Consider the following 23,871-nt stretch of genomic DNA (forward strand, 5'->3'; position numbering starts at 1 on the left):
TGGACCACATCACTTCTAAGGTCTCTTCAACCCAGGCCGTTCCGTGGTTTGGTGTGTGGCAGCACCGGCCCGTGGTGCTGGCTGCGTTCTGGAGGGTGAAACGTGTCGCTGGTAGAAATCTGGAGGTGGAAAGGGCTGGTATGCCGAAAGACTGCGCTATTGTAGACACGATCCTGAAGATTTTGTAGCTCCTCGCAAATATTCAAGAAAACAATACTGAGTTGAACTTCCATTTGATTTTGATAATCACTTAACTTCTGAAGGCTGACTGTCCTTATGCATATGAAGGAATATTTATTGCATGCAATTGCCCGTGGAGTTGGTTTCATTCCTAATAAAGATTTCTTATAGGAAATGTTAAATAAAAGCTGTTTGCTTGTCTCTGCAGCATTGTGTTAGGGCTAGTGACAGGTGCCTCAAAGCTTTCTGAGTCAAAGTAAGCACAGTGGGGACACGGAGGTGCTTGTTGCTTTTGGTGTTTGTTGTTTAAGCCAGTTCTCATATCTGGGAGGACCAGAGTTTATCCTAGCTGATGAATGAGAACCTATGGCATCTGTACCCAAGTGTTGCCTGTCAGCCCATGTGTTAAACACGAAAAGAAATTCCTTCCAAAGCTGCCTGGAAAGCTGCGTGTTTAAAGCACTGGAGCGCACTGGCCTGCGCCTGCCATCCATTGGCAGCATTGGGCTGTGCCTCTCGGTGCCTTCCTTCAAAGTCAATGAGCTTCTGAAGAGTTTAGTTGGACTGGGGTAGGAGGGGGTTTGTGCTTCAGCCAGCACCGTTTCATACCGAACTCGGCAAAACATTGAGCGGATACGCTTCCATTTGTTTTCCTGAAATCTCTGCAGGTGCGTAATGCGGTACGTTGGAAGATGCTGATTTGTTCTTTTTAAACTCCCTGGGATTCTACAGCATGTTGTGTTCCCAGAACAGGCACTTGCGAGGGTTTTATGCTCCTTTGCTGATGCGTCAGGTGTGTGAAAGTGCTTCAAGGCTGCCGCACTTTGCAGGCTGAACGGTGAGTTGTTTTTCTAGGACTCGGAGAAGCCTTCTGGTCGGAGCGTGTAGCGCAGAGTGCTGGGACGATGTCTGTGCATCACCGTCACCGTGTGCTTTGTGCGGCTGCAGGCAGCCCGTGAACGGCTGCTGGTGGCCACGGTTACTTCAGTTTGCAGGATGGTGGTGGCAGCGCCAGTTTGCCAGCTGCACGCTTTGACTCTTGTGCAGCGCTGCATTGCATGTTGTGTTATGACTTCGTGAGTATCTGTAGGCATTTCAGGTGTGTCAAAGTGATATTATAGAAGGTTGTTTTAAGAGATTTAAGATGGTAGGGTTTAGCTGCTGGTTAGTTTTTACTTTTAATTTTGGGGTGCTGATAAACCTGCAGAATGGTGTGTGGTTCTGAGGCACTCTGCTCTGGGGGTAGGATGTTTCTCCCTGTCATGTTCTAAAGGAAACATGAAGTTGGTCCCTTTTGAGACTGAAATATGAAGTAAGTGGAAAATGTGATGCTCTACATACGTATCGAGAAAGGTTGTTATGGTGGGAGTCTTCAAGAGCATATGTGCTGCTCTGCAGAAAAACTTGTGGGAAGCTGCAAGTCTTGGCCTTCTGTACAGTAATCACTTACATATAGTACATACAGCATCTGTGCATCAAATGTTTGTGTGCAGTAATGGTGTGTGGACTCTCCCCCTGTACTGAATGTGCTGCAAGAGAATGAAGTCGAGATCTATCCCGTCTTAAAAATGAAGTTTTCTTGTTTGGCTTATGTCTTAAACATGTTTGGTGTGTTCTTAAAGAAAAAATAACAGTTATGCAAACTGGAAGAACTAATAGATGAATGGCCCTGCCCAGCCCCTGGATGGGGGAGCTCTGGTGGGCCTGGCTCTGGTGGGCCTGGCTCCTGTGGGCCCAGCTCCCACCGCCTTGCAAGCCCGCTGTTGTTCCAGCGTTGGCACAGGGCTGCACACACCGTCTGCTGCTGCTTTAGCCTTAACGGGGCTAAATCTCTTGTATGGAGCCTGCTGGGGTCTGAGGCTGGGACAAAGCTGTGTCCATCCCCGGGGGCTCCAGCGCTGCGGGACCCCTCAGCCGTGGCGGGTGTTGTTTCTAACGTGACACGAGCTCCATGGTCCCGCCAGGATGGATGAGGTTGTTCCTGCTTAAGATTCAGGTCAGCTCCATGCAAATCTTTCATTCAGCGTCCGGACACTGTGTCTTTGAAGAATTCGCCTGACCCACATAGGGCTGGTTGTAAACCCTCTGGAGGCAGATGACAAGTTCTGCGCTAACCGCGGGACGCTTGCTCTTGTCTGCTGTCTGTGCTGCTGCTCCTCGCTGCAGGGCCGACCGGCGCCTCGCCTCCCCACCGATCCCGGGTAGGACGAGCTGTGTGCAGGGACTACTGGCCCCAGAATTCCTGCCCGGAAAGCGGGATGGAGTGTTCGAGGCGGCCGCGACTGTAGCAGTGGTTTGATGGGGCAGGAGGGCGGCCGCAGGTGATCCTGTCAAGCAGATGCGCTGTTCTCTTGTGCCGGGGGTTTGGTGCCCAGCTGGCTGTGACAGGGTGTTCTGATTCTGCTTTGGCCACAGCATCGTAAGCACTTATCACATGTACAAGTACTTAGAGCTTAGGCGGGGGCCGTGCATACATCTTGTATGTCTAAACACTCTTTTGTCGTTCAGCTTTCGCAGCAAATACCAGAGCACTCTGGCCTGCCTCTGACTAGACTTTGTTTAGAAATTAGTAATACTGCAATCAAAGTCGCTAATTAATATATTGCTACCCTAAGTTTCAACTTGTCACAACATTGTCATTAGTTTCTGCAGATGGTCTGTTCTGTGTAGCCTGGATTCTAACATGGAAAAACTGCCTATTAATTTTTATCTTCTTTTCTTACAGTAAAAAATGGCATTTCAGAAGGCAGTGAAAGGAACCGCTCTCATTGGAGGAGGTGCCATAGCAACAGTTTTTGGCCTCTCTCAATTTTCTCAGTATAGAAACAAACACGTAAGTATTAATTATGATTTCTGATAAAATATGAAACTTAAAATCTGTTTGAGCGTATGTTAGGCTTATACGAATAGTGCTGTTTGGAAAGGAGTGCCAAGAGCCTCTCAGCGTGATTCGATGGGTGCTAATCTGGAGGATGGCATTAAACGATGTTTCGCTATTGTAAGTCTTTAAACAGTGGGGAAGTGAGATTCTTATAAATCACTTTTAAGTTTTAAAAGATGACCTTTGTGTAGGACTAGGGATTTACTCAGTTGCAGGAGGAGTGGAAAGTACCCATTGAAGTATAAGCATTAAATAGAGAGCATTGTCAAACTTAGAAGCTGGAAGTGAAACCAGTAGTGCTGCCTCTGAGAATCCCGGACACACGGGCAGAACAAATCCTGGCAGCGAAGGGCGGCGCTGGGGACTTGCAGCTGGGGTGCAGCGGTGGTGAGGAGGGGGCTGCGGCAGGTTCTGCTCTCAGTTTGTGCGTTGGTTCTCGCCGCTGTAGAAAATGGGTTTCGCTGGCGGATCTGCCCCTTGCTGTGCTCTTTAACTCGCTTCTCGATGCCGGAGCCAAGGAGGAATCGGTGGAAGGAACAGGCGTTGCGGGCTGGTTTTCCGCAGAGCTGGCGTGGCTCAACAGCTACTGCTTGTCTTAAAGCAAGTTGCAGTGCAGTAATGCTGTGCTTTAGAGCATTAGCAAATCACCCTCTCTGGGCTCCGTGTGTAAGGGAACACATCTCCTGATGGTGTGTTCGATGTGGCGCCTCGCGTTTGGCCAAGAGCGTTTGCAATCAGTGTTCCTACCCTGGCTGAAGCAGGAGCAGAGCTGTGGTCTGATCTGCTCCAGTCTCGGTCTGGGAAAAGCTCAAGCCCAAGGAGCCGCCTGCCCCTTCCCCGAGATGGTATCGGGGCGAGCGGGGGCTCGTTCTGCTTTTCACCGTGGAAGGGTAACCAGCCGGCTCTGCAGCCAGGCAGGCTGTTACTCGGAGCTGCTTCCCTTACCACACGTTTACTATAAGACGCCGTTCAAATTGGACAAACTGAAGATAGGATCGGAGGCGGATCTTAGTGGTCTAGGTGAAGGTAAAGCCGTGGGCGGCGGGGGAGTCTTCACCGAGCTCCATGAGGGTGTGTGTTACCTCTGAATAAATGATAACCGGAATGTTCTGGCTGTTTGTACGGGCAGGAGGAGCAGCAAACGGGATGAATCACTTCTGGGGAACCTAGCTGGAGAGTGGAGAAACCGCGATCCTGATGGCTTTGGATACTGTTGCAGAAAATAAAGCCTAGCATTTAAAGTGAGCTTCCCATTGGGCTGCCTGTCTTGCACCTACCTGATAATACTGCTTCTAAATCTCTCTGGAGTCTTTATTGTAGGATTTTTACAGTCTGGCTTCATTACTGTCAGAAATGGCAGCCTCAGACTTTAGGACTGTTAAATATGAGAAGGAGTTGGAGGGGAAAAGTGACCTGTCTAGCTCACTTGTACGTGCAGTGTTCCGGAATTCAGGGATCTCCCATTTTTCTGGCAATAGGTGTCTGTTGGATGGCCGTCATGAATTTCCAGAGACAGATTAAAACCCAAAGTTTTACAGATGATCGTGGTGTCAAAATGAAATAACCGCTTGTCCCCTGATTTCTAAACCTGTTGTGTAGGATCGGTCTACAAAGGATCTGAAATTTCCAGCATATGTCTCAGCAAATGGATCTGTCAAGTGAACAGCAGGTTGTTTTCATGTTGTACTAACTTGTGCGTTTGCTACGTGATGTCCCTTAAAGCTGCTGCCTTAAACACCTAATATAGGGCAGCAGGTGGAACATAACGGGAGGGATTGACACAAAGGAGGACAGTCCGTTTGTCGTGTTGACATATCTAAGCTGTGGGCATGTCCCCCAGCCCAAGTGTCCTCTTTTTAATAATGCCTGCCAATCAAACGTACGCCAGGGCAAAGAGCTTGTCTTCCTTTGCCAGGGAAGAATATTGCCCCAAGATGTGCACTAATTGGCTACACACTGTAGGAAATCTGTTATTTCAAGAACAGAGTCCCTCACATAATAAGACAGCAATAAAATGCTCAGTTTTTCCGCGTGTTTGTATTGCTTTGCACAGGGACCGTCTGTGCCGACCTGCAGCGGGGACACCAGGTACAGAATGGGAGCTCAGCTGCCCATAGCCCTGGGCACGCAGTCCGGAGCTGTCTGTCTGTCTGTCTGTGTTTGCCGTGTTCACTCGCGGCTGTTGGGTGTTTCTGTGTAACAGGGCTGTTCCAGGGACATCCAAGGGAGAGGACGGAGGGCGCTGAGGTTGTGGCCCTTGAGAACGGGTAAGGTTGGGTTTTGACAACACCCAGTTCCTGCTGAGCACAGAGAGGGTGGGAACACACGTTGACATGACAGAACTCTTGCCGAGTTTAACTCGTAAGCTGATGGATGAATATTACATTTCTGTATGTTTTTATAGCAACCTGATCACTGGGATATTTACTGAATAAATAAGATGGGACAGCTTAATGCTCTGTGTAAGGGAATGAGTAGGAATAACACTAATTCAAGCAAAACCTCTTTTGGTAAACACACAGGAGTGGTGCCTTCATCCAGCCGTTTCCCTTAAGGGAGCTGGTCCAGCTGCTGTGCAGCCTCCCTGGCTTAGTCTGTGCAGGGCAAATGCGGAATTCGGACAAGGAGGCTGCTGTTAGATTAGAAAGAAAACCCCTTTTCTGTAGGAAAGGGGGACTCTTCATAGCAGGTGGCCCAGGGGTCTGAAGAAACTAGTCCCTCCCAACTGGTTTGGGTCAAAGCAAAAGGGTGTGTAGACTCCCAGGTTATTTTCAGTGCTTCTACTGTAAATGAATTGCATCTCAAACAATATGTGAACTCTCAGTCCATGTGTGCTATGTTGACTACCACTCAGGAGCTCCTGAAAAGAAGAATTGCATCCGAGATGAAGCTGAACCCCTCTGAGACATAAAATGCACAGGCTATGTACATCATCGATTGATTTGGCCTCAGATATTCAGATACCAGAATGGCAAATGTGATACAGCCAGCTGTGTCACCAGCGCTTCTAACGCTGATGGGGACAGAGAAATGGGAATACCCGTTTCTCTTGCTTCCCACAGATGCTGACTGAACTGCTTTGTGTGAATGCGTGGAGCCGGGTGCAGCGGTGCTGGATGTGCAGTGGGTGCTCCTGGATGTGCCAGGTTTGAACTGGTGCTCCCCTGATTGTGCAGTTGTAGGGGGTGCTGGCTGCTCCTAACTGAGCCCACCAGGCAACCCTTCTCTCTTCTTGCTGTGTAAATACATTGCTGCTCAGTAGGAGTTGATCATCAGGTGAATCCAATACAGTGTGATGATACGATAATGCACCAGGGCCTGCTTTTGGGTGGTTTTTTTAGTGAATAAGGATGATGAATTTGACGCTGCAAACCGACCTGGAGATTTACATTAGCAAATGAATAAGAATGCTTGCTTATGGATTACTAGATCACTGTATAACTTCATGATTGAATTCAAACTGCCAAACTAAATTTCTTCTTGCTAAGAGCGTAATCAAAAGCATTCAAGGAACTCTTGCCTGAGAAATTGTAGATATAAACAGCAATTGCTTATTTCAGTAAACATACTTGTTCACTGCCAAACTAATCACCTTATTGCAGATGGAATCCCTGTATGCAGCTTTTCTTCACTCCTGCATTTAATTGACAGCAAGATGAATCATATCTATATCAGTTCCTAGTGCGCTAATCACTTTGCTTATGTTCCAGTGCTAATCACGGCCCTCTCCCAGGACATCTGCTTGGACTCCTGGTCTGGGTTCTGCTAGGGGCCGTTTGCAGTGACTGTTGTGTTTAAAAACACAAAAAGTAGTCAAAACCCAGACGATACTGGTACTGCTCGAACTCTGGATTGTGTTTTTCTTGTATTCTCTTGTATTGCTGAAGGTGCACACTTTGAAAATAGTCCCTTGTTCTGCTGAGGAAGGCAAGCCTGGCAACGCAGTGCGAAATTCATCTGGAGACGGGGATTTTCCCTTTTCTAAATTTTAAGAAGGCTGAGCGTATGTAGCTGAACTTGACCAACCAAAACACATGTAAGACTAAGCCAGGGGTGTTCTCGGTCCTCACAATTTCCTCCTTGTCACTCGTCTCCAAGTCCCGAGGTGATATTTAGGGAAGCGAGGAAACAGGCACCAGCCCTGCCTGTGCTGGCACCGGTACGGCACCAGAATGCATGTTTAATGCAGCAGCTGGCCCGGGAAAGCCGCAGCTGGGTAGGACGCCAGCCTGTCACTCGTTCCCTTGCTGACTGGATCGGAACACAACGCGCAGTTAAAGTGGGTGCTGCTCTCCTAAGGAGTTTGCATGAGCTACTTGCATTACGGTCAATATAATCCATGATTGCAGGATGAACTTGATTAATCATCTTTTGAATATGTACCTCCTTTAGACATAGCTGCTGATTTTGAGATTTTATTTTCAGTTTTATAGTAGTCATAGGAACATTGAGAAATAATGCATTTCAATCATAATACTGCCGAAGAACGAGCAAATAATTTAGAACAGAAATATTTAGGTTGCATGCACCATATACCCCGAGCTCGTGCTTCTTGCGCTGTTAATGTACAGCGGACGTGTTGCAAGAATCACGTTCACCTTGAGCTCCCGCGTCTGCTTGGAGCTCTGTGACAACAGAACAGTCACCCGTCCCTGTGCAGGTGGACGCACGGTGACCAGTGACAGCGTTCCCCGGTCAGTCGCTGCTGGGATGCGTCAGGCGGATGTTCCCCCGGTGCAAGGGCCGGGGAAGGTGCTGCAGCTCCTGAAGGCTGGTGGTGGTTTGTATGAGCGGAGGGTTTTGGTGAGGGCAGCGATGGAGGAGCGTGTCTGGGAAATGCGGCACGCGGGCCGGGTGACGGTCAGACAGCGGCGCAGGGTAAACGGCGCGGGTGACGGTCAGACAGCGGCGCAGGGTAAACGGTGCGGGTGACGGAGCGTTTGCTGCATCGGCCGCCACTGGGAGCTGCTCTGTGGCAACTGGAATTCACGGCGCTCAGTCTAATAAGCAGTGAAGCCAAAGGAATAACTGAACAACTTGCCTAATTTGGTTAATTCAAGGAATGCTTGGGAATAAAAACTTAAATGGGAGAGTTTCCTTGTACAGTGTGAGCAGTGGATGCAAAGAGATGAGACAAAGAGCTTGTTCTAGATACACTAAGAAAGCAGTATTTTGTTTTGTCACTTGAATTTGTATTAGTTTGCTCTTTCCCGTCTAGGAGACTCGGCCACAAGCTGTTTTACATCAGTTAAGTCCGTCACCTGGACTAAGGCTGGATCATGCTCAGAGCTTACACTATAGGGTTTAAAGAGGGTTTTCTTGTGTTGAAAGTGTTTATAATTTTCAGGAAACTCTGCAAACATTAATTCTTACTTGTTTTTTACCTTGACCCAGTCTGAACTGGCCAGTTATTAGCCAGTTAATAGCCCTTCTGTCCTGCTCCGGGCAGCGTGGGCATTTATCTGTTTTGAGGTGTCTCAGAGCAGCAGTGGTTCATCCCATTCAGGGGTGCGAGTGGTGGGAAAGATCCGTCCTGCAGGTATTAAAAAATAGCGTTGGGAGGAATTCCCCGCTGGTTTTGTGCAGAACGAGGGACGGTGGTGAAGGAGGAAAAGAGCTGGAACAGAAAGCAAAGCTGGAGCTGAAGGCGAAGAGGAAGCAAGCGTGGCTTTTGTGGTCCTGCACCCTGTGTAGCCAGGTTTAACTGTCTGAATAGCTACATCTGCCTACAGCCCGTTGTACAGAAAATGAGTGTGACTACGTGAACATATGGTGATGGTGCTCCTCACCTCCACTATGAGAGATCCTCAGGGCCACCCCGGTGACACCCGAACTTGTCGGGAAACTGACACATCCTTACGTTTTGTCACTTTAAATAAAAGTTGCATTTTCGCATGCCGTGGGATATAAATGGCTTTGCTTAGAAGATTTTCAAAAAGGACATGGAAATAGTGTTTGTTTGGTGTTTTAATGTACTGTATTTGACAGTAAACCACATAGTTTCATGAACCTGATCAAATTTGAGCTTAGATTAACGGCACTGTACAAGTAATTGATTTTCAAGTATAAAATGTACATTCATCTTTAAGTCCTGTGCTTTGGTGGATTTTTTGGTAGCACGTGGAGAGCCTGACCATGTGTCTGTTCATTGAAGTACATCGCAGGCACCCTGTAACGTCTGACATAGCAGAATGCTGTTCCTAGAAGTAATTAATAGAGGTAGAAGCACTTGAGTACAGCATGATATTGAATTAGGCAAGGTAAAGTAAATGCGTGCTAACCCTTTATGGTTTTAGTGCTGTTTGTTGCTCCATAATGTATCAATACAATGTTATTGTTAAATATTTGTGGAATATTTGTGTTTACCCTTATGACTGTAGAAGGTGCAGTGATTTAGCTGTGCGTATGTGTACACAGCAAATACAGATCCTGATGTTTTGTTTTTACCCTTGGTAGGGCGCCTTTGCGCATGTTCAAGCTGCAGAAGCCGTGAGCATCCCAATGAAGACCCATCTCCCCAGCAGAGAAGAGCAGATCTTGGCGCTGCAGACCACGGATGAGTTTGATGTGCTGGTGATAGGCGGGGGAGCCACGGGCTGCGGCTGCGCCCTGGATGCCGTCACCAGAGGTGAGCCTGGGGGGCTCCATTGCGCTGCTCTTGGATCACACCGTTTGCAATGGGTTTATCAGACTGGCCTTTCCAAAGTGCTTGAAGATAGAGAAGGTGTACTCATACTCTGAATGCCTGGTTGTGAAACTACTGCTGTTCTCAGCAGCTAAAATGAGCTTGGGGAAAAACTGTCCTTGTGCTGGGTGGTGTCAGCAGTGTCTGTTGTTGGGGTGCTCGTGTGCAGCTGCCCAACAAACGTTTGTGCTGGATGCTCTTGGGTGGATTCTCATTCTCTGTTGCTCCTTATTTAGTGGCTGTGTCTGTAGCATTAATAACATGTCGCTTGTGTGTGCGGGAGAACATCTGCTGCAAAGACACGGACTTGTAGCTGTTTTGAAAGGGCCGTGGGAGTCTCTGCTCGGGGTGGGAAGGCCGGGCTGCTGTGCCTGTGTCCTCGGCCGCGCCCAGGGGCTTTGGGACAGGGCAGCAGGTTCCCGTCAAACCCGACGGTTCTCAAAGAGAATAAGTCATTTTGTAAGTTTAGTGCAAACGGATCTTCAGATACAGAGATGAGAACGCATGGGTGCTGTGTCTGTGGGCTTCAGCTCCTGCTCTATTAAAACACTCTGTTACCCCAGAATACAACAGTTTTATACCAAAAGGTTTGTGAGAAAAGCTTGTCTTGGAATACAGTCGTTGCGTTGCTTTTGGTACAATCAGCCAAAGAGAGAGAGAACCAGCTTCCCGTAGTTCCTGTGTTTGTAGACCTTGATTCTGCTTTTGGAACTAAAATGGAAAAAAGAAAGTGTAGAACATAAGAGAGAGCAATAGAATTGTTCAGGTGCCTTACCTTGCGGGTTTCCCTCCGAAGCGAGAGGTAAAACCTGACTCCAGGAGTGGTTTTTGCTCGGTTTGGGAAACACTTGCCCGGCAGGTGTGATAATTTTAACATGGATAGAGCAGCAGGGCCTGCACCGTTGGTACATACACACACACTTAAATCTGGTTGTCAGTTTTTGTTTCATATATTGTTGAAGATAACTTGGGATCTTTTGTCTTTTGCCTCTGCTGTATCGTGGTAGAAAAAGCAGTTGCTGTAAAGCCTACAGAAATCACTATAGGTGATCTCTGCTTATCCTTTTACTAGATATTCCGGTTATATCAGTAGAGTTCTGAAGTGTGAAATATTCCTAGGCATTTGGTTAATGAATTGTGTATTGTTGCTGTTCATTCATGGAACTTGCTCTTTTATTATGTTTGCTTCACTTAACAACAAATCTTGCTTTTCATGTGTTTGATATATCTTCACCAAATTATTTCTGATTGTATCCATTAATCTTCAGTCACATTTGACAAAAATAAATTACTCTGATCTTTGGAAGTTACCAGTAATAATTAGATTTTTTTTAAGGACGTAGAAGTTTTGGAGACAGAGATGTTAAAATGCATGTTCACCAGGCAGGGACGTCCAGCTCACCCCGGGGGCCGATGGACAGACAGACGCTGCTGTCTGCCCGGCCGCTGTGCGCTGCAGTTCATGGCACGGCAGCTTTCGAGCTCTCTGCTGCAAGGAGTTAAAAGCACTCATGAAAATACTCTGTTCCTGCCATGCATACGAACTGTGATTTGCTTGAGGGAGCGTGGCCCCTATAATGTACTGTAATGCCTTTCTATTGTGAAATTTCCAGCTTTTAATGTGCTTCTGTTTAAGTTCTGTTTTGACTTTTCCCTTAGGAAGGAGGCTAAAATTTTTCATTACAATATAGACAGTGCGCTACACTTTGAATACAAATTCATCCATGTACAAAGTAATTTTTCTTGCGATTGTCTCTACCCTAGAGAAGTGTCTTTAATGAATTACATACAAATTGTGCAATTTAAGAAGTTAATTTGGTTTTCTGGTAACACAGGACTAAAAACAGCCCTTGTGGAAAGAGATGATTTCTCATCGGGGACCAGCAGCAGGAGCACGAAGCTGATCCACGGCGGGGTGAGGTATCTCCAGAAGGCCATCATGAAGCTGGATTTGGAGCAGGTAGTTGCTCATGCTGGTTCTTAAGCAAAAATCGCCGGTAGATACTTCCCTGTCCCGATTACATCCGAGTCTCCTTCTCATCGTTTCGGTATTGACTGTTGTGTTGCACAGCCGCTGCACGGGGGAGTTGGGCTTTCCCGAGCAGGGAGGCGGGTGCTGCTGCCCATGGATGGGTATTTCGAGCTGCCTCGCCTTGCAGGCTGTGTAGAGTTTGGGGGAGGAAAGCAGAGCCAAGGCTGAGTGCAGAATAAAACAGCTTCCTACCCGTCACAAGCAGAAATTGAGGGAGAGAGGGGTTGTCCTCTTTGTTTTGGAATAGGGAAAGAAAACATGGTAAATGAGTGATTGCATGTAAATGTTTTGATGTATTCTTGTGTTGCTGGAAGTGTGATGGTTTTGTTTTGAGAAATTGATTCGTCTTCTCATTGAAGCGTCGCAAACTTTTAATGGTTATAATACTGCCACGAAAATGGTGACTTTGTGGGGAAAAACATATAAAACATGCAGTTATCCAGCTATAGAAATCAACCTCTTATTTTTTTGCCAAAGAACAACTTAGTGTTGATTCGTAGTGATGGATTTGGAGAAGAACGCTCCTGCGTGTGCAGCTCGGTCAGTCTGGGGTCGGTTGTGGGAACAGGCACCGAGCTGGACTGTGGGCTCTACCCCCTCCAGCGCCCCTGCCCATGGCTGGACTAACACAGCCTGTTCTGCTGTGCCTTACGTTCACATGAAAAACAGTTCGACTGTCCTGCCAGGGCACCCAAATGAAACCAGTGGAACTTACCATTTTCTTGGGAAACGTATTTTTTTAAGTGTTGAATTTTTCAGCAAATCTCGGGGTGTTTTTGGAAGAACAATAAAGATGTTGCAAGGTATCTGCTTTACCAAACAGTTTCTTATTAAATGTTGCACGTGGAGACAGAGTTGGGTAACTTGGGATTCACATGTGCGCTTCTATTTTTCAGTACAGGATGGTGAAAGAAGCACTTGAGGAGCGTGCAAATCTGCTTGAAATTGCTCCCCACCTGTCAGCTCCTCTGCCGATAATGCTGCCCGTGTACAAGTAAGCTCTGCTCTGCTCTGCAGTGCTGCTGCTGCTGCTTCCCCGGAGCAGGATGCAGGTCCTGGTCCCCAGTGGGTCTGTGGGCCGGTCACCATCTCCGTCCCACAGACACGTCTGCAATTCAGCTGCTCAGCGTGTCTCTGCCCCCCCGATGGGCCGGGGTGGTGTTTGCAGCTGAACAGACTCTCATTCCCAGGGTGTTATTTGCTGTTCTTTCCAGCACACCCTTGGCTCACACACGTGCTGTCGTGGTGTTCTAGCGATGAGCCCGTACACTAGTTCAGTGCAATCGCCTTCCACAGAGTGTGCCTGTTCGGTGTTGAGAGAACAGTTTGCTGCTTGGATGAGGTGGGAACTTGACGTGATTTGGGGTAGGTTTTCACAGCAGTTACTCACTGCAGCAACTTAGAGCAGTGAGCTCTTGCTGAATGATCTTAACCTGTGGCTTTATTCCTGGCTTAGTAGAAGGGGCTGGAATAGCCATACTCCAGTAGGTCAGCGGTGTTCGGCACTGGTCTGGTCCTGCCTGTGCAGGAGCTGTTAGCCCAGCAGTGCGCTGGGGACCCTTCCAGCCGCGGCACGTGGCCTGGATCTGCCCTCAGCACAGCTCTGGGATCTCACACTGAAGTACAAAGAACCAGTTTGTGAACCTAATTCCAAAATAAATGAAGCCATGAATCTGTTTGACTGACTACAGCGAGTGCAGCAGTCGAAAATAGTAGTGAACAAGACACCAGTTCTTGCGTATTTACATTATATTGCGATACCATGAATGTGTATGATGGTACGAAGTGAAACTGGTGTAATACAACACACTGTGTTACTCAACATTTTCTATGCTACAACAGTGGGTACTTGCACTTTTCTTTATAATTTCAACTCACGGGAATTGTGTTTTCCCGCAGATGGTGGCAGCTGCCGTACTACTGGCTTGGAATAAAACTGTACGACGTGGTGGCTGGAAGTCAGTGTCTGAAAAGCAGTTATGTCCTTAGCAAGTCGAGAGCCTTGGAGCTCTTCCCGATGCTACGCAAAGACAAGCTTGTTGCAGCCATTGTCTACTATGACGGTATGTTGCCTTTCTGAGCTTTCAGTATTACAGTGCGCTGTGTTTTGGTGCTGGGGAGCACAACTGTAGATGGCATACATTGGCTTTCTAAAGGGAGGAACAACCACCTGAAGGATTCAACTTGTATCTTAAGCATTCATTTAGTAGATAAATCATGTTTTTCACGACACTAACGTATTGGAGGTAGGAGAGAATGTATTTGTTTTTTAGGCTATATATAGTGATATGTGAAAATATTCTGGGGACTCCCTACAACTTTCCAGCTGTGTGTAGCTTTTCTAAATACTCCTCAGCCTCAACACTTGCGCACTATCATAAGTCAGGAGGGAAAGTGTGATCATTCCAGTGATGTTAAACGGTTTGCTGCAGCACTTCCACTGTGCAAATAACGTCAGGCCTGTCTGGGTGACCCGGCTGCTGGTTGTGGTTCTTGCGCTGGGCTGGATGAGGCCCAGATCAATTACTTTGTGTATCACCAATAAAATTGGTTGCTGTGCAAAGACAGCGTTCGTTGTGATTATAATGAAATACTAGAGATTGCTGTAAGACATGAATGTTAAAACCCCTTTAAATACAGGGTTATAAATTCATGAGAGGAAAAAGTGCCTCCAGCTCAAGTTATTTAATCTATTGTATCAGCTCGTGTTAGGTGTGTTTGTATATAACACTTGCACAAAATCTGTCTGAGTGGGAGAAAGGACGATGTTTTGTGCCAGTCCTGTGACGTTCATTCGAAGTAGAACAGCGATTTAACAGAGCTCCGTGCAGTGGTCTCAGAGTGGCGATTTTCCCGTTCGGAGGCGTTGACGTGTGCTGGCTTTGGCAGCAGCGTCGCTCCTCGAGCCGGTTGCCCTGTTGGCGGGAGGTCGGCAGCAGGTCCTGGCCCGACTGGGGCTCAGGGGCTCTGCCGCTTCCCCCTCTGGCCCTTCGGTCTCTCCAGACGCACAGGGCAGCGCCGGCTGAAACTGGGGGCCAGTTAGTTGGCTTTTGTGACAAGTGACTAGCGGGAAGGTGATCTGGAGCAGTCACATGTGACGTGCCGCTGTCTTGGGTTTTCTCCAGACTGCCGGATCCCAGCACCTGCTCATCTCAGGCAAGTTACATCCCCAAACTGTCAGAACTTCAGGATTTAAGAAACACTGAACTTCTGCAAGTTCCAAGTGCTGGAAGGTTCGCTGCTTACATTGGAGCACCCGGCCGTACGGTCATACTCACTTTCTCGATGCACTTGGTTGTGTTGCCATATCTAGAAGACGGAATGTATTTTTTTTCTTTGCATCAGACTTCCACTCTCTTTCATGATGTGTTTTTAATGGGATTGTTACTCTCCCTTCCCACTGCTCTTCCATTTCCCTTCCAAGACAGAAAACGTTGGTAAAACTGCCTCAGTAATGGGGCCTGCTCACTGATCTCAAAATGCCAGATGTGTTCAGGGCAGGGCAAAAGCCGTACGTTCCTTGCGGGCTTGGCGGAGCCCTCCAAAGAATAAATAGCTGCAATACTGATCTACTTTGGGAGCGGTACCGTTCTAGTTAGTTTTTACCTGAAGATGTAGTTTGTGACCTTTTGGCAGCCAGGAAGGTCTTCGCACCACATTGATTACGGAGGTAGTTCTTTTCCCGTTTTAGAACTGCATTTACACGGCTCATCAGCTTATCAATAAGGGCTCTGGGGCTGGGCAGCAGCAGGAGGGCCCCTCCAGACACCCTGCACCCACAGAGTATTTCTGAGTCTTCTGGCAAAAGCACTTGTTGATAATTGCAAGTTGTCTCGGAGCATGGCAGAATGAAGCAAATAAATTGTATATATGTGCAGGAATAGGTATGTGTAGGTTCTTAATTGGGAGTAAGGTGAGATTTAATGGATGGACTTGATTTTTACCTGTCTGATGGAGAGTGCATCTTCTCTTAAGTTCTAGAAGAATTAAGAGGTTGTTTAGAAGCAAAACTTGTTATGGGATTGTGTGGTATTTTTTGTGTACTGTAACAAGAGCTGCTGTAAATAGCACACATAGAAGTAATTCAGATTAACATAATCTATCCCTTAGACTGTTTTGAGGGATCCCAGGAGCATGCAAGACGAATGAAGTGGTTCTCTTAACTGTAATTACACTTCTCGTAAGAGCACTGTAACTTGAAGCCTATTTCTAATCTATAGAAGTTTTTCTCTGATTCAATAGAGGTAGCTGGGTGTATCACAGCTGTCGGGTACTCCAGCATGCCAGAGATATACACTGACGAGGTAGCTTTAGAATTAGTCTTTGAGTTCCTTGGGCGATTAATTGTTTTGAGCAGCGCTGCAATAATGAGGGTTCAGCACCAAGGTGCCGTGTGGTGTGTGAATGGGGAATGGGCAGGACTTTGAGGGACGGAGCTGCCTCCGCGGGTCTGTCCCGCAGCAGCAAAGCCGCAGCGGCAGAAGGGAAATGCAGCGAGTCCGGAGGAGCAGCTGGGGGGGGGACAGCGCTGGGGTCGTATCACCTTCAAAAACCAGGGGGCTGGGAACGCATCTGGTGAGACGGGGCAAAAATGGACTTGAAATTTTGCTGCCAGTGAAACTCCTTCTTCATGCGGGTATATCTGCCCTTATTGTCATTTGCTCGTAAGCCTACAGCTTAGTTATCCACATTTTTATGCAAAATTTAAAGACAAGGTGTTTTGCAGTGAAAAAATACTGAGAAAAAACCCTCTCAAAGCTCCACCAAACCGTAGTTTACCAGAAGAATAAAATGGTTCTGAAGGATTGAAGTGCCAAATTTGCCAGTTCCTAATACACATTTGAGTGCTTTGAAGCTACACCTAATCCAGAATACAAACTTTCCAAGTAAATGTTGAATCGGTTCTGAACATGCCGCACTCCAGGGTGGAGTTGTGTGCGGTGACTGCTCCGTGGGTCAGCCATGGCCTACATGGGCTCGCACTGCCTTGTGACACGTTCATTATTTCATTGCGATCAATTAACCCGTGTTCTGTCCACAGTAACTTTGAGTCACGATGGTTCGGCAAGTACACTTTGGATCTTGTCAATTATTATACTTGAATTTTAGTGATATGCTTTCATGCCCTAAATCTGGAGGAATGGAGGACAAAAAGGAAAGGGATTTGAAGTAGAGAAGGGGATGGTAAGGTCAAATTAAACTCCTTTTAGTTCTTTCAGAAGGACTAGTCATAAAATAGAGCATTGAATAATGGCGAATATATACATATATACGTCTTTAAGTGGGTCCATCCCTTGTCTGTATTCTCTAAATAATGAATAAATAAATTGGCCTTTTAGGAATGGCACGTCTTGACTGACTCTGTATGCACAGTGAATGTGGTTTTATCTTGTTTTCCTGCTTTTCTCGGCTCCGGTCTCTATCGTACCTTGTGTGTAGTTGTTAACAGCACCGGCAGCAGCATCTCCCTGGCTGACACGCTAGTCGCCACCACCGAAGGAAGAATTAAACACTCATTATGTAGGTGGCTTTTAAATTTGATAAACCCACCTGCCCAGTCGTGCCGGGGTGGTGGGCGATGTTCTTTGCAAAGGAAAGACCAGGGATGCTCTTCGTTTTGTAATTGTTGATCAAGCTCACGGCGTGTCGAACAATCCGTTATTCATTAGTATGTGTTCTGAAATGTTGCTGTGATCTTCTTAATTACATTTTAAAAAATTGTTTATGCAGGAAAAAAACAACCCAACCTCCCCTGGTAGATGATAAATGTTGGAAGTACCAGCAAATCGCAGCCTTTCCCAGGGGCTATTCTTGCTCTGTCTCGGCATCGGGAAACTCAAGCATATGTTGGATGTTAGCCTGGGTGTACACAATGTGTCCTATTTATTCAAGGTTTCCTTTGAAGCCACAACTTACAAGTTTGTTTCTTAGGGGTACATGTCAGACTGCATTTAGCGTTGGTTGGTATTAGGATACTCCTGAACAGCAAAGAGGCAACATTTTGGGGGAAGGACGCGGCTGCGATCTGAGCAGCGACCTGTCAGTTCTGCTTATGTAGCCGAAGGAAGCGGGAGAAGAGGCTCCGAGAGGCTGGGCTGAGCAACCACGTCGCGGGCAGAATTATTGTAAAGCTCTTTAAATGGAAGAATTAATCTCCATTTAAATTATATGGAGCTCATTATGCTGAGAACCGGGGAAAAAAACCATTAAAGCAGAGATCCGGCTGACCAGAATGTTTCAGTTTAAAGTGTTTAGAAATTCTAAGTTGCACAGATCTTTTTAAGATGCATTATTTTGCTATCTCTCGGTGCTTGCAGGCTTTTGTTAGCATATTTGCCTTGCAAGATGAGCCTTTAGGTGTGTAAGGAGAACTTGTGTTCTGGAATCAGTCATGAATTTAAGATTTTAGGGCTTTGTTGACCCTGCTCTCTGAATTTCCAGCTGTTTTCTGACAGCAGGAATTAACATAGGCCACTTCTGCGACTGTTTTGCCACATCAAGGCATTTGATTGTTTTAAAATCTTGCTCTGCAAATTTCCAGTATACTTGCTGCGAAGTAATTGCTCTTTATGTTTTGCATTCTCAGTATTTTCATATATGTTATGTCCTGAAATATTTGATGTGGGGGTTATTTAAAGGTATAGAATGAAGCGCTGGCAGAGGATTTAGCTTTCCTTGTTTACAGCAAACCCCCTGAGAAATCCTTCCCAGCGCACACACACACAAAAATCAATGCAAAAGAGTAGGGCATTCATTAAGCTGTCAAAAATGGAATAAATGCTTTTTTTTATTTAGGCTCTTGTAGCTATTTTTCCCAGTATTTGAGTGTGTCCTGAATTATGAAATGTTATAGCTTTGTAATTCATATTTGACAAATGAATATTTTGAGCATGTTGAGCTGTTATAGGGGTATTACCCTATTACAGATGCAGACAGCTGTACGACTTTCTCCTTCCCTGGGTATAAAAAGCCGGACAGCTTTCACTAAAGGACTCTATAGGTGAAACACAGCTGACCGTATATCTTGGCGTCTGCAGGTTGAGGCGGGTGGGCGAGAGGAGCCGGCAGGCACAGCGACCGAGGCGCGAGCTGGCGGTGCCGCGCGCCATGTCCCTCGCGGTGCCGCGCACGCCGTCCGTGGGTCACAGAGCCCGTGGGAAGCCCCGCAGAGCCGGGGCTGCGCGGGGGAGCGACGGGGCTTGTCCCGGCTGGGCTCGTGTCAGCGCTGCGGGGAGGCGCGGCAAATATTCACATAAACGGCGCTTCCAAAATGAGAGAAAACCCGTTGGGTCTCTGCTGGCGCTCGTAATGTGTGTTATCCGCCGGAGCTCTTTTCCGAAGGGGTAAAATCAATAGCCTGGAACGGCTCGGCGTGTCTTTAACCCGATTCCGCGGCTGTCAGAGGGTGCAGCAGCCCCCGAGCGGCGCTTTGCTCCCCGGGCATCCCTCCCAAAAGCACGGGTGATAACTGCGGCTCCCGCTGTACCTGTAACAATTTAATTGTGTAAGTCAGCCCAGTCAAGCATCCTCGGCTCATGACTGGGAGACATGAAATTCATTGTCATTATTGTCCCTGTCATTTTGGATCATTATATCCTGCTGCAGAATTTTCCTCACTCCAGTGCTTTCCTACCTCCAGGACGCGGGGATTATGGCTGAGGTTGGGGTGGGGGCAGGACTGTGAACTACATTTACCTCAGGGGAGCCACAGATTAAATTGGCTTTGCTCTCTGACTTGCTGGATTCATCTGTTTGTACGCTGTGGGTTTAAGGTTGGAAATGATGAATATTCTAGTGAATTCTGTGCCTATCTCTTTCCTTTTTTTTCTTTTTAATGCTCACGTAAGCAAAGGATGGTTTTTGTGTCCCCTAAGAAGTGAACGGGGAATAATTCTTCAGATCATGTTACCTCAAAGATTTAAGATTATTCCTGAGCAAAACGATGTTATTTGCACATTGTGGCACAAACATCTGAGCGTTCCCCAGCGTGTCGTGGCTTTTAGGGGAGAGACTCCGCCGAAGCATGTAATTCTGCCGTAATTTATACGGGTGCGTTTTATGTGAACTTAATAGTCGGTCATTAGTTAATATGTACGCTGTTCCATATTGTAGGTATGACTGTATGTTGAAGGAAGACGGATTATGGCATGCCTGTGCATCTTGCTGCTCCTTGTTCCCCGGCTGGTCCCCACGGGGTCCCGCGGTCAGCTGGGTGTCCTGCCTGCTGCACACGAGGCACAGCAGCTGGCGACACGGTCGCGACTTCACTTGCACCTGGAAAATCACTGCGGCGTGCAAAGCACAATTTGCCTCAGACTGAAGTTTGCCCCCAGTTTAGGCTGTTAGTGGGAGCTCTGACACCACGTGGGTACGTGATGAGCTGTGTTGACATCATCACATCTCTGGTGTGGTGACATGGCCATGTTGACCTCAACATGTCTCTGGCATAGTCAATTTTGCCATGCCACATCACCACATGTCTCTAGCCATGGTGATACGACCATGTTGACATCACCACGTCTCTCTGGTGTGGTGACATGGCCATGTTGACATCACCATGTCTCCAGCATGGTGATATGACCATGTTGACATCACCACATCTCTCTGGCACGGTGACATGGCCATGTTGACATCACCACGTCTCCAGCATGGTGATATGACCATGTTGACATCACCACGTCTCTCTGGTGTGGTGACATGGCCATGTTGACATTGCCACATCTCTGGCATAGTGGCCTGGCAAAATGACATCGCCAGGTCTCTGTGGCATGGTGACACAGCCATGTTGGCATCACCACGTCTCAGTCATGGTGACACGGCCATGTTGACATCCCCGTGTCCCTGGCGCGGTGACACGGCTGCAGACCTGCCGTGACAGCTGCTCTCCCTGACATTTCCGCACCATTCCCACAAACTGGCAGTGACAATGTTTAGTTTCATTCTAACACTGTGCTTTACTGACACTGACAGTGCAATATGATTGTGGTGACAAGCTGAAGGCTGATACAAAAGAAGTGGGAAACAACATCATTATAAAGCAGCAGCACAGAACAGTAATTCCAAATTTTGTCACTTGCTTGATGTGCCTGGATGTTGTGGCTCAGTTTGGTCTTCTGGTATCTGAGTTTCGATAGTTCTATCTTCTCGGCAGCAGACATGATGAGACATTTTCAGGTTATTGTGATTTTCAGATTTTTAAAAAAGCTTTTACAAGCTTGCTGTCTGCACTCGTGTTATTCATTTGTTTGTAACTCTGAACCTAAGTTGGAACGTATCATACTTTCATTTCCTACTCTTCTCTGTGGTCATGGTTTTTTTGTATCCATACATACAGTTTGTTTGGCCACAGGTTCCTCCGTTCCTTTGATCTTACCTTATGAAAATAATCTTGACTTTAAGTTCCCTAAGCCTGGCTTAGGTGGTTTTGCTGCCGCCTGGGTGGTCTCTGCCGTGCTCTGGCTGTGCTGAGCTTTGGTAAACGCAGCTGTTGGTGGGAAACGGGCTGTAATCCTTCCCAGCCCCGAGGAGCAGAGCCTCAGAGCCGGGTTAGTTACCTCCGCATCGCCCACAGGGACAGGGACGCCTATTGCTTCTCATCTAAGCTGGTGCTAAGTGGAGGAAGCAAGAACTTACTCAAAATGATTGCTACTGGATTATTTAAACTCGGTTTCAGCGTTGAGAAGGCCAAGCTCAAGGCTTTCCTTTCCATTGCGGCTGCTGCGGAGCGAGGGCTGAAAACATCTACATCTTCGGGCAGATCTGAAAGAACTAAAACAATGCGGTGCGTGTGTTTTTTTCCAGCGCAAAGTGCGTATTTAGCTGCGTATCATTCTTCCCACCTGCTCGGGCTGTATTTCAGTAGCACAGATAACACAGTGGAAAGCAGGATTCAAATGATACATGGTTTGTGTGAGTATTAACAGTCTGGTGTGATGCTGCTCTGTGTCCGTGGGTGGCTGGAGCTGGTGTAACTGAGTCAGAACGCTTCCCTCCGGAGCAGGCCAGGAACGAATGCGTGCTGCGGATCCTAGAAAGTCTGGTAGTTTGCAGCCAATTTTTGACTCCAGTTTCATGTGATTCAGAGAGCAAGAAATAGTTCAGGTCGGAGGGCATTTTTACTGACTTGTGACTCACGAGCCCAGTTCAGTGTTTACCTCTGACCTTATGCTACTTATGTCAGGGGAAGGGAACTTGCCGGGTTCTTTGTCGAACAAGTCTGGAACAACTTTGAGTCACTCCAGCTGATTCATAATGCCTGAACTCGGATGGATGTCACCGGGCTCCGTATGTACAACAGATGTTGAGTTCCTGGTTTAACGCTTGCGATAAAACTATTCATGCAACTAAACACTTATTTAAAAATGAGAGGATGCGGGCAGTCCTGGTAACTCAGTTATGTAGAGTGATGTATAATTACTGCTCATCAGCCTTAAATTCGGTAAGGTTTTGGTAAGGTTTGTATCTACACATACAGCAAGAAAACTTCCATGCACATGGAATAAATGTGCTCCCATGCATTGCTTTCTTTTCCTATGTACATGCAATTGACTAGTGCAAGGCTGTTGGGAGAGGGGACAGGTACAGAAATATACTTTCAGACAAAACTTTTGGGCTGTCAGTGCTTTTTGGGGAGAATGGGTGTCATCGCTGTGGTGATCCGGTGGTTTGTCCCTGTCTCCATGCTGGGGGCGGGTCTGGGGTACGTTCCAAGTCCAAGGGCTCCTCCTGTGTTGGACTTAAGTATTCCAGTTTAATAAGTGGAGCTCTGTGGTATCAGTAAACAAGTAACATGCAAACGAGAGTGATTTGCAAGTATTTGTTTGCTTTTATCCCTTCAGCTTTTTAAAAGAAAACAAATTAACAAAAAACCTACTTATTTGTATGGCTGCGTTATACAGGGATATAAAATTGCCACCATACTGTGGGCCTAGTTCTCTCATTCAAATATATCTTTTAATGTATCTTTCCTTTCAGAAGAAGCCTGGTAGGTGGCTCTATGGAAAGATTTGCCCTCTCGAGAAAGTTCGTTAAGGCTGTCAGATAGCTCCTTGCATGGCTAATTTCCAGCTCCCCATTAAAGCTGACCTCCGCAGCAATAACCAAGACGTCTCATCAGCAGAGGCTGTAAATGCGGGAAAGGTGAGGCGGCTCGGCGCGCTGCAGGGAGGCAGGAGGCGCGGAGCCCCGGCGCGGGCGCGCTGTGCGGCAGGAGCCGGCGCGGGCGTGCGCCGCTGTCGCTGCCGCAGCCGCAGCGCTGCCCGGCGTGTTCCACGGTACTCGTCATGCAGCGGGTGTGCTGGGGAACCGCGGGTGTGTGCTCAGCGCAGAAAGGTTAACGTGAACCAAAGTTACCCTCGGAGAATTAAAAGAGCTTCTGGCTTCTGAAAGAAGATGCCGCCGCTGGCCGCTGCGCCATGCTCACCTTAGGGAGCAGGAATCCGGAGTTGGTGTAAACTAACAGGTGTCAGACAGCGACACGGGACAGGACAGAGCAGAACTGCCGGGGTGCCTGATGAACACGGTTTTCACAGCCCTGGGCTGAGTCAGTCGCCAGCAAAGCTCCGCAGCGTGCGGCTCTGCCAGCGCTGCTGGCGGACACACTGAACGTGCGCTGTGTGCGCTGTGTGCGCTGGGGGAGGATTCTGCTGGTGCCAGCGGGAGCATTGTCTGCTCGTCTCTGAAGAAGTACAGCATTTCCTGCTAAGGAATGAAAATAGCACTTTCCTAAATTACACAAAAAAAGAAATTATAAACCAAATGGCATCACTGTTGCTCTTAACACAATGTAGGACGCACTTTTTCTTCACGCACTAAATGTCTTCAACAATATGGCTGCTAAGAATAAGGGGGCTTTTTTAAAGAGGATTCAGTGGTATTTTCATAAAGACAGTTAAGCCAGTGTTTTGTTAAAAGCAAGGTTGGCTTCCCATAACAAAAATCAAAGTATTGCTCCATTATTACTATATGGAAGACACTGCCCTATTAATTTGGCTTAGCCATTCTGTTGTAAAAAATAACTTTTCGGCTTATAACATTTGGAAAACACCTGTGGTACCCTAGAGAGGTTGCCTGTTGTGATGAGGGGGTTTAATG

At 47.3% G+C, this 23,871-nt stretch overlaps 1 protein-coding gene across 2 annotated transcripts in view; it reads left to right on the forward strand.

Annotated features, from left to right (window-relative positions):
* The window catches only part of GPD2 (glycerol-3-phosphate dehydrogenase 2), a 53,573-nt gene that overhangs the window by 8,298 nt on the left and 21,404 nt on the right, over positions 1-23,871 (forward strand). For both annotated transcript variants that reach the window (XM_080347081.1, XM_080347082.1), the window contains exons 2-6: positions 2,906-3,013; positions 9,518-9,689; positions 11,582-11,706; positions 12,675-12,772; positions 13,678-13,841. In XM_080347081.1, the coding sequence (XP_080203207.1) occupies positions 2,912-3,013; positions 9,518-9,689; positions 11,582-11,706; positions 12,675-12,772; positions 13,678-13,841 (661 nt within the window). In that variant the 5' untranslated portion in view covers positions 2,906-2,911. The remainder of the gene's footprint in view (positions 1-2,905; positions 3,014-9,517; positions 9,690-11,581; positions 11,707-12,674; positions 12,773-13,677; positions 13,842-23,871) is intronic.

The sequence above is a fragment of the Nesoenas mayeri genome, assembly GCF_963082525.1.
Source record: "Nesoenas mayeri genome assembly, chromosome: 6".
Lineage (NCBI taxonomy): Eukaryota > Metazoa > Chordata > Aves > Columbiformes > Columbidae > Nesoenas > Nesoenas mayeri.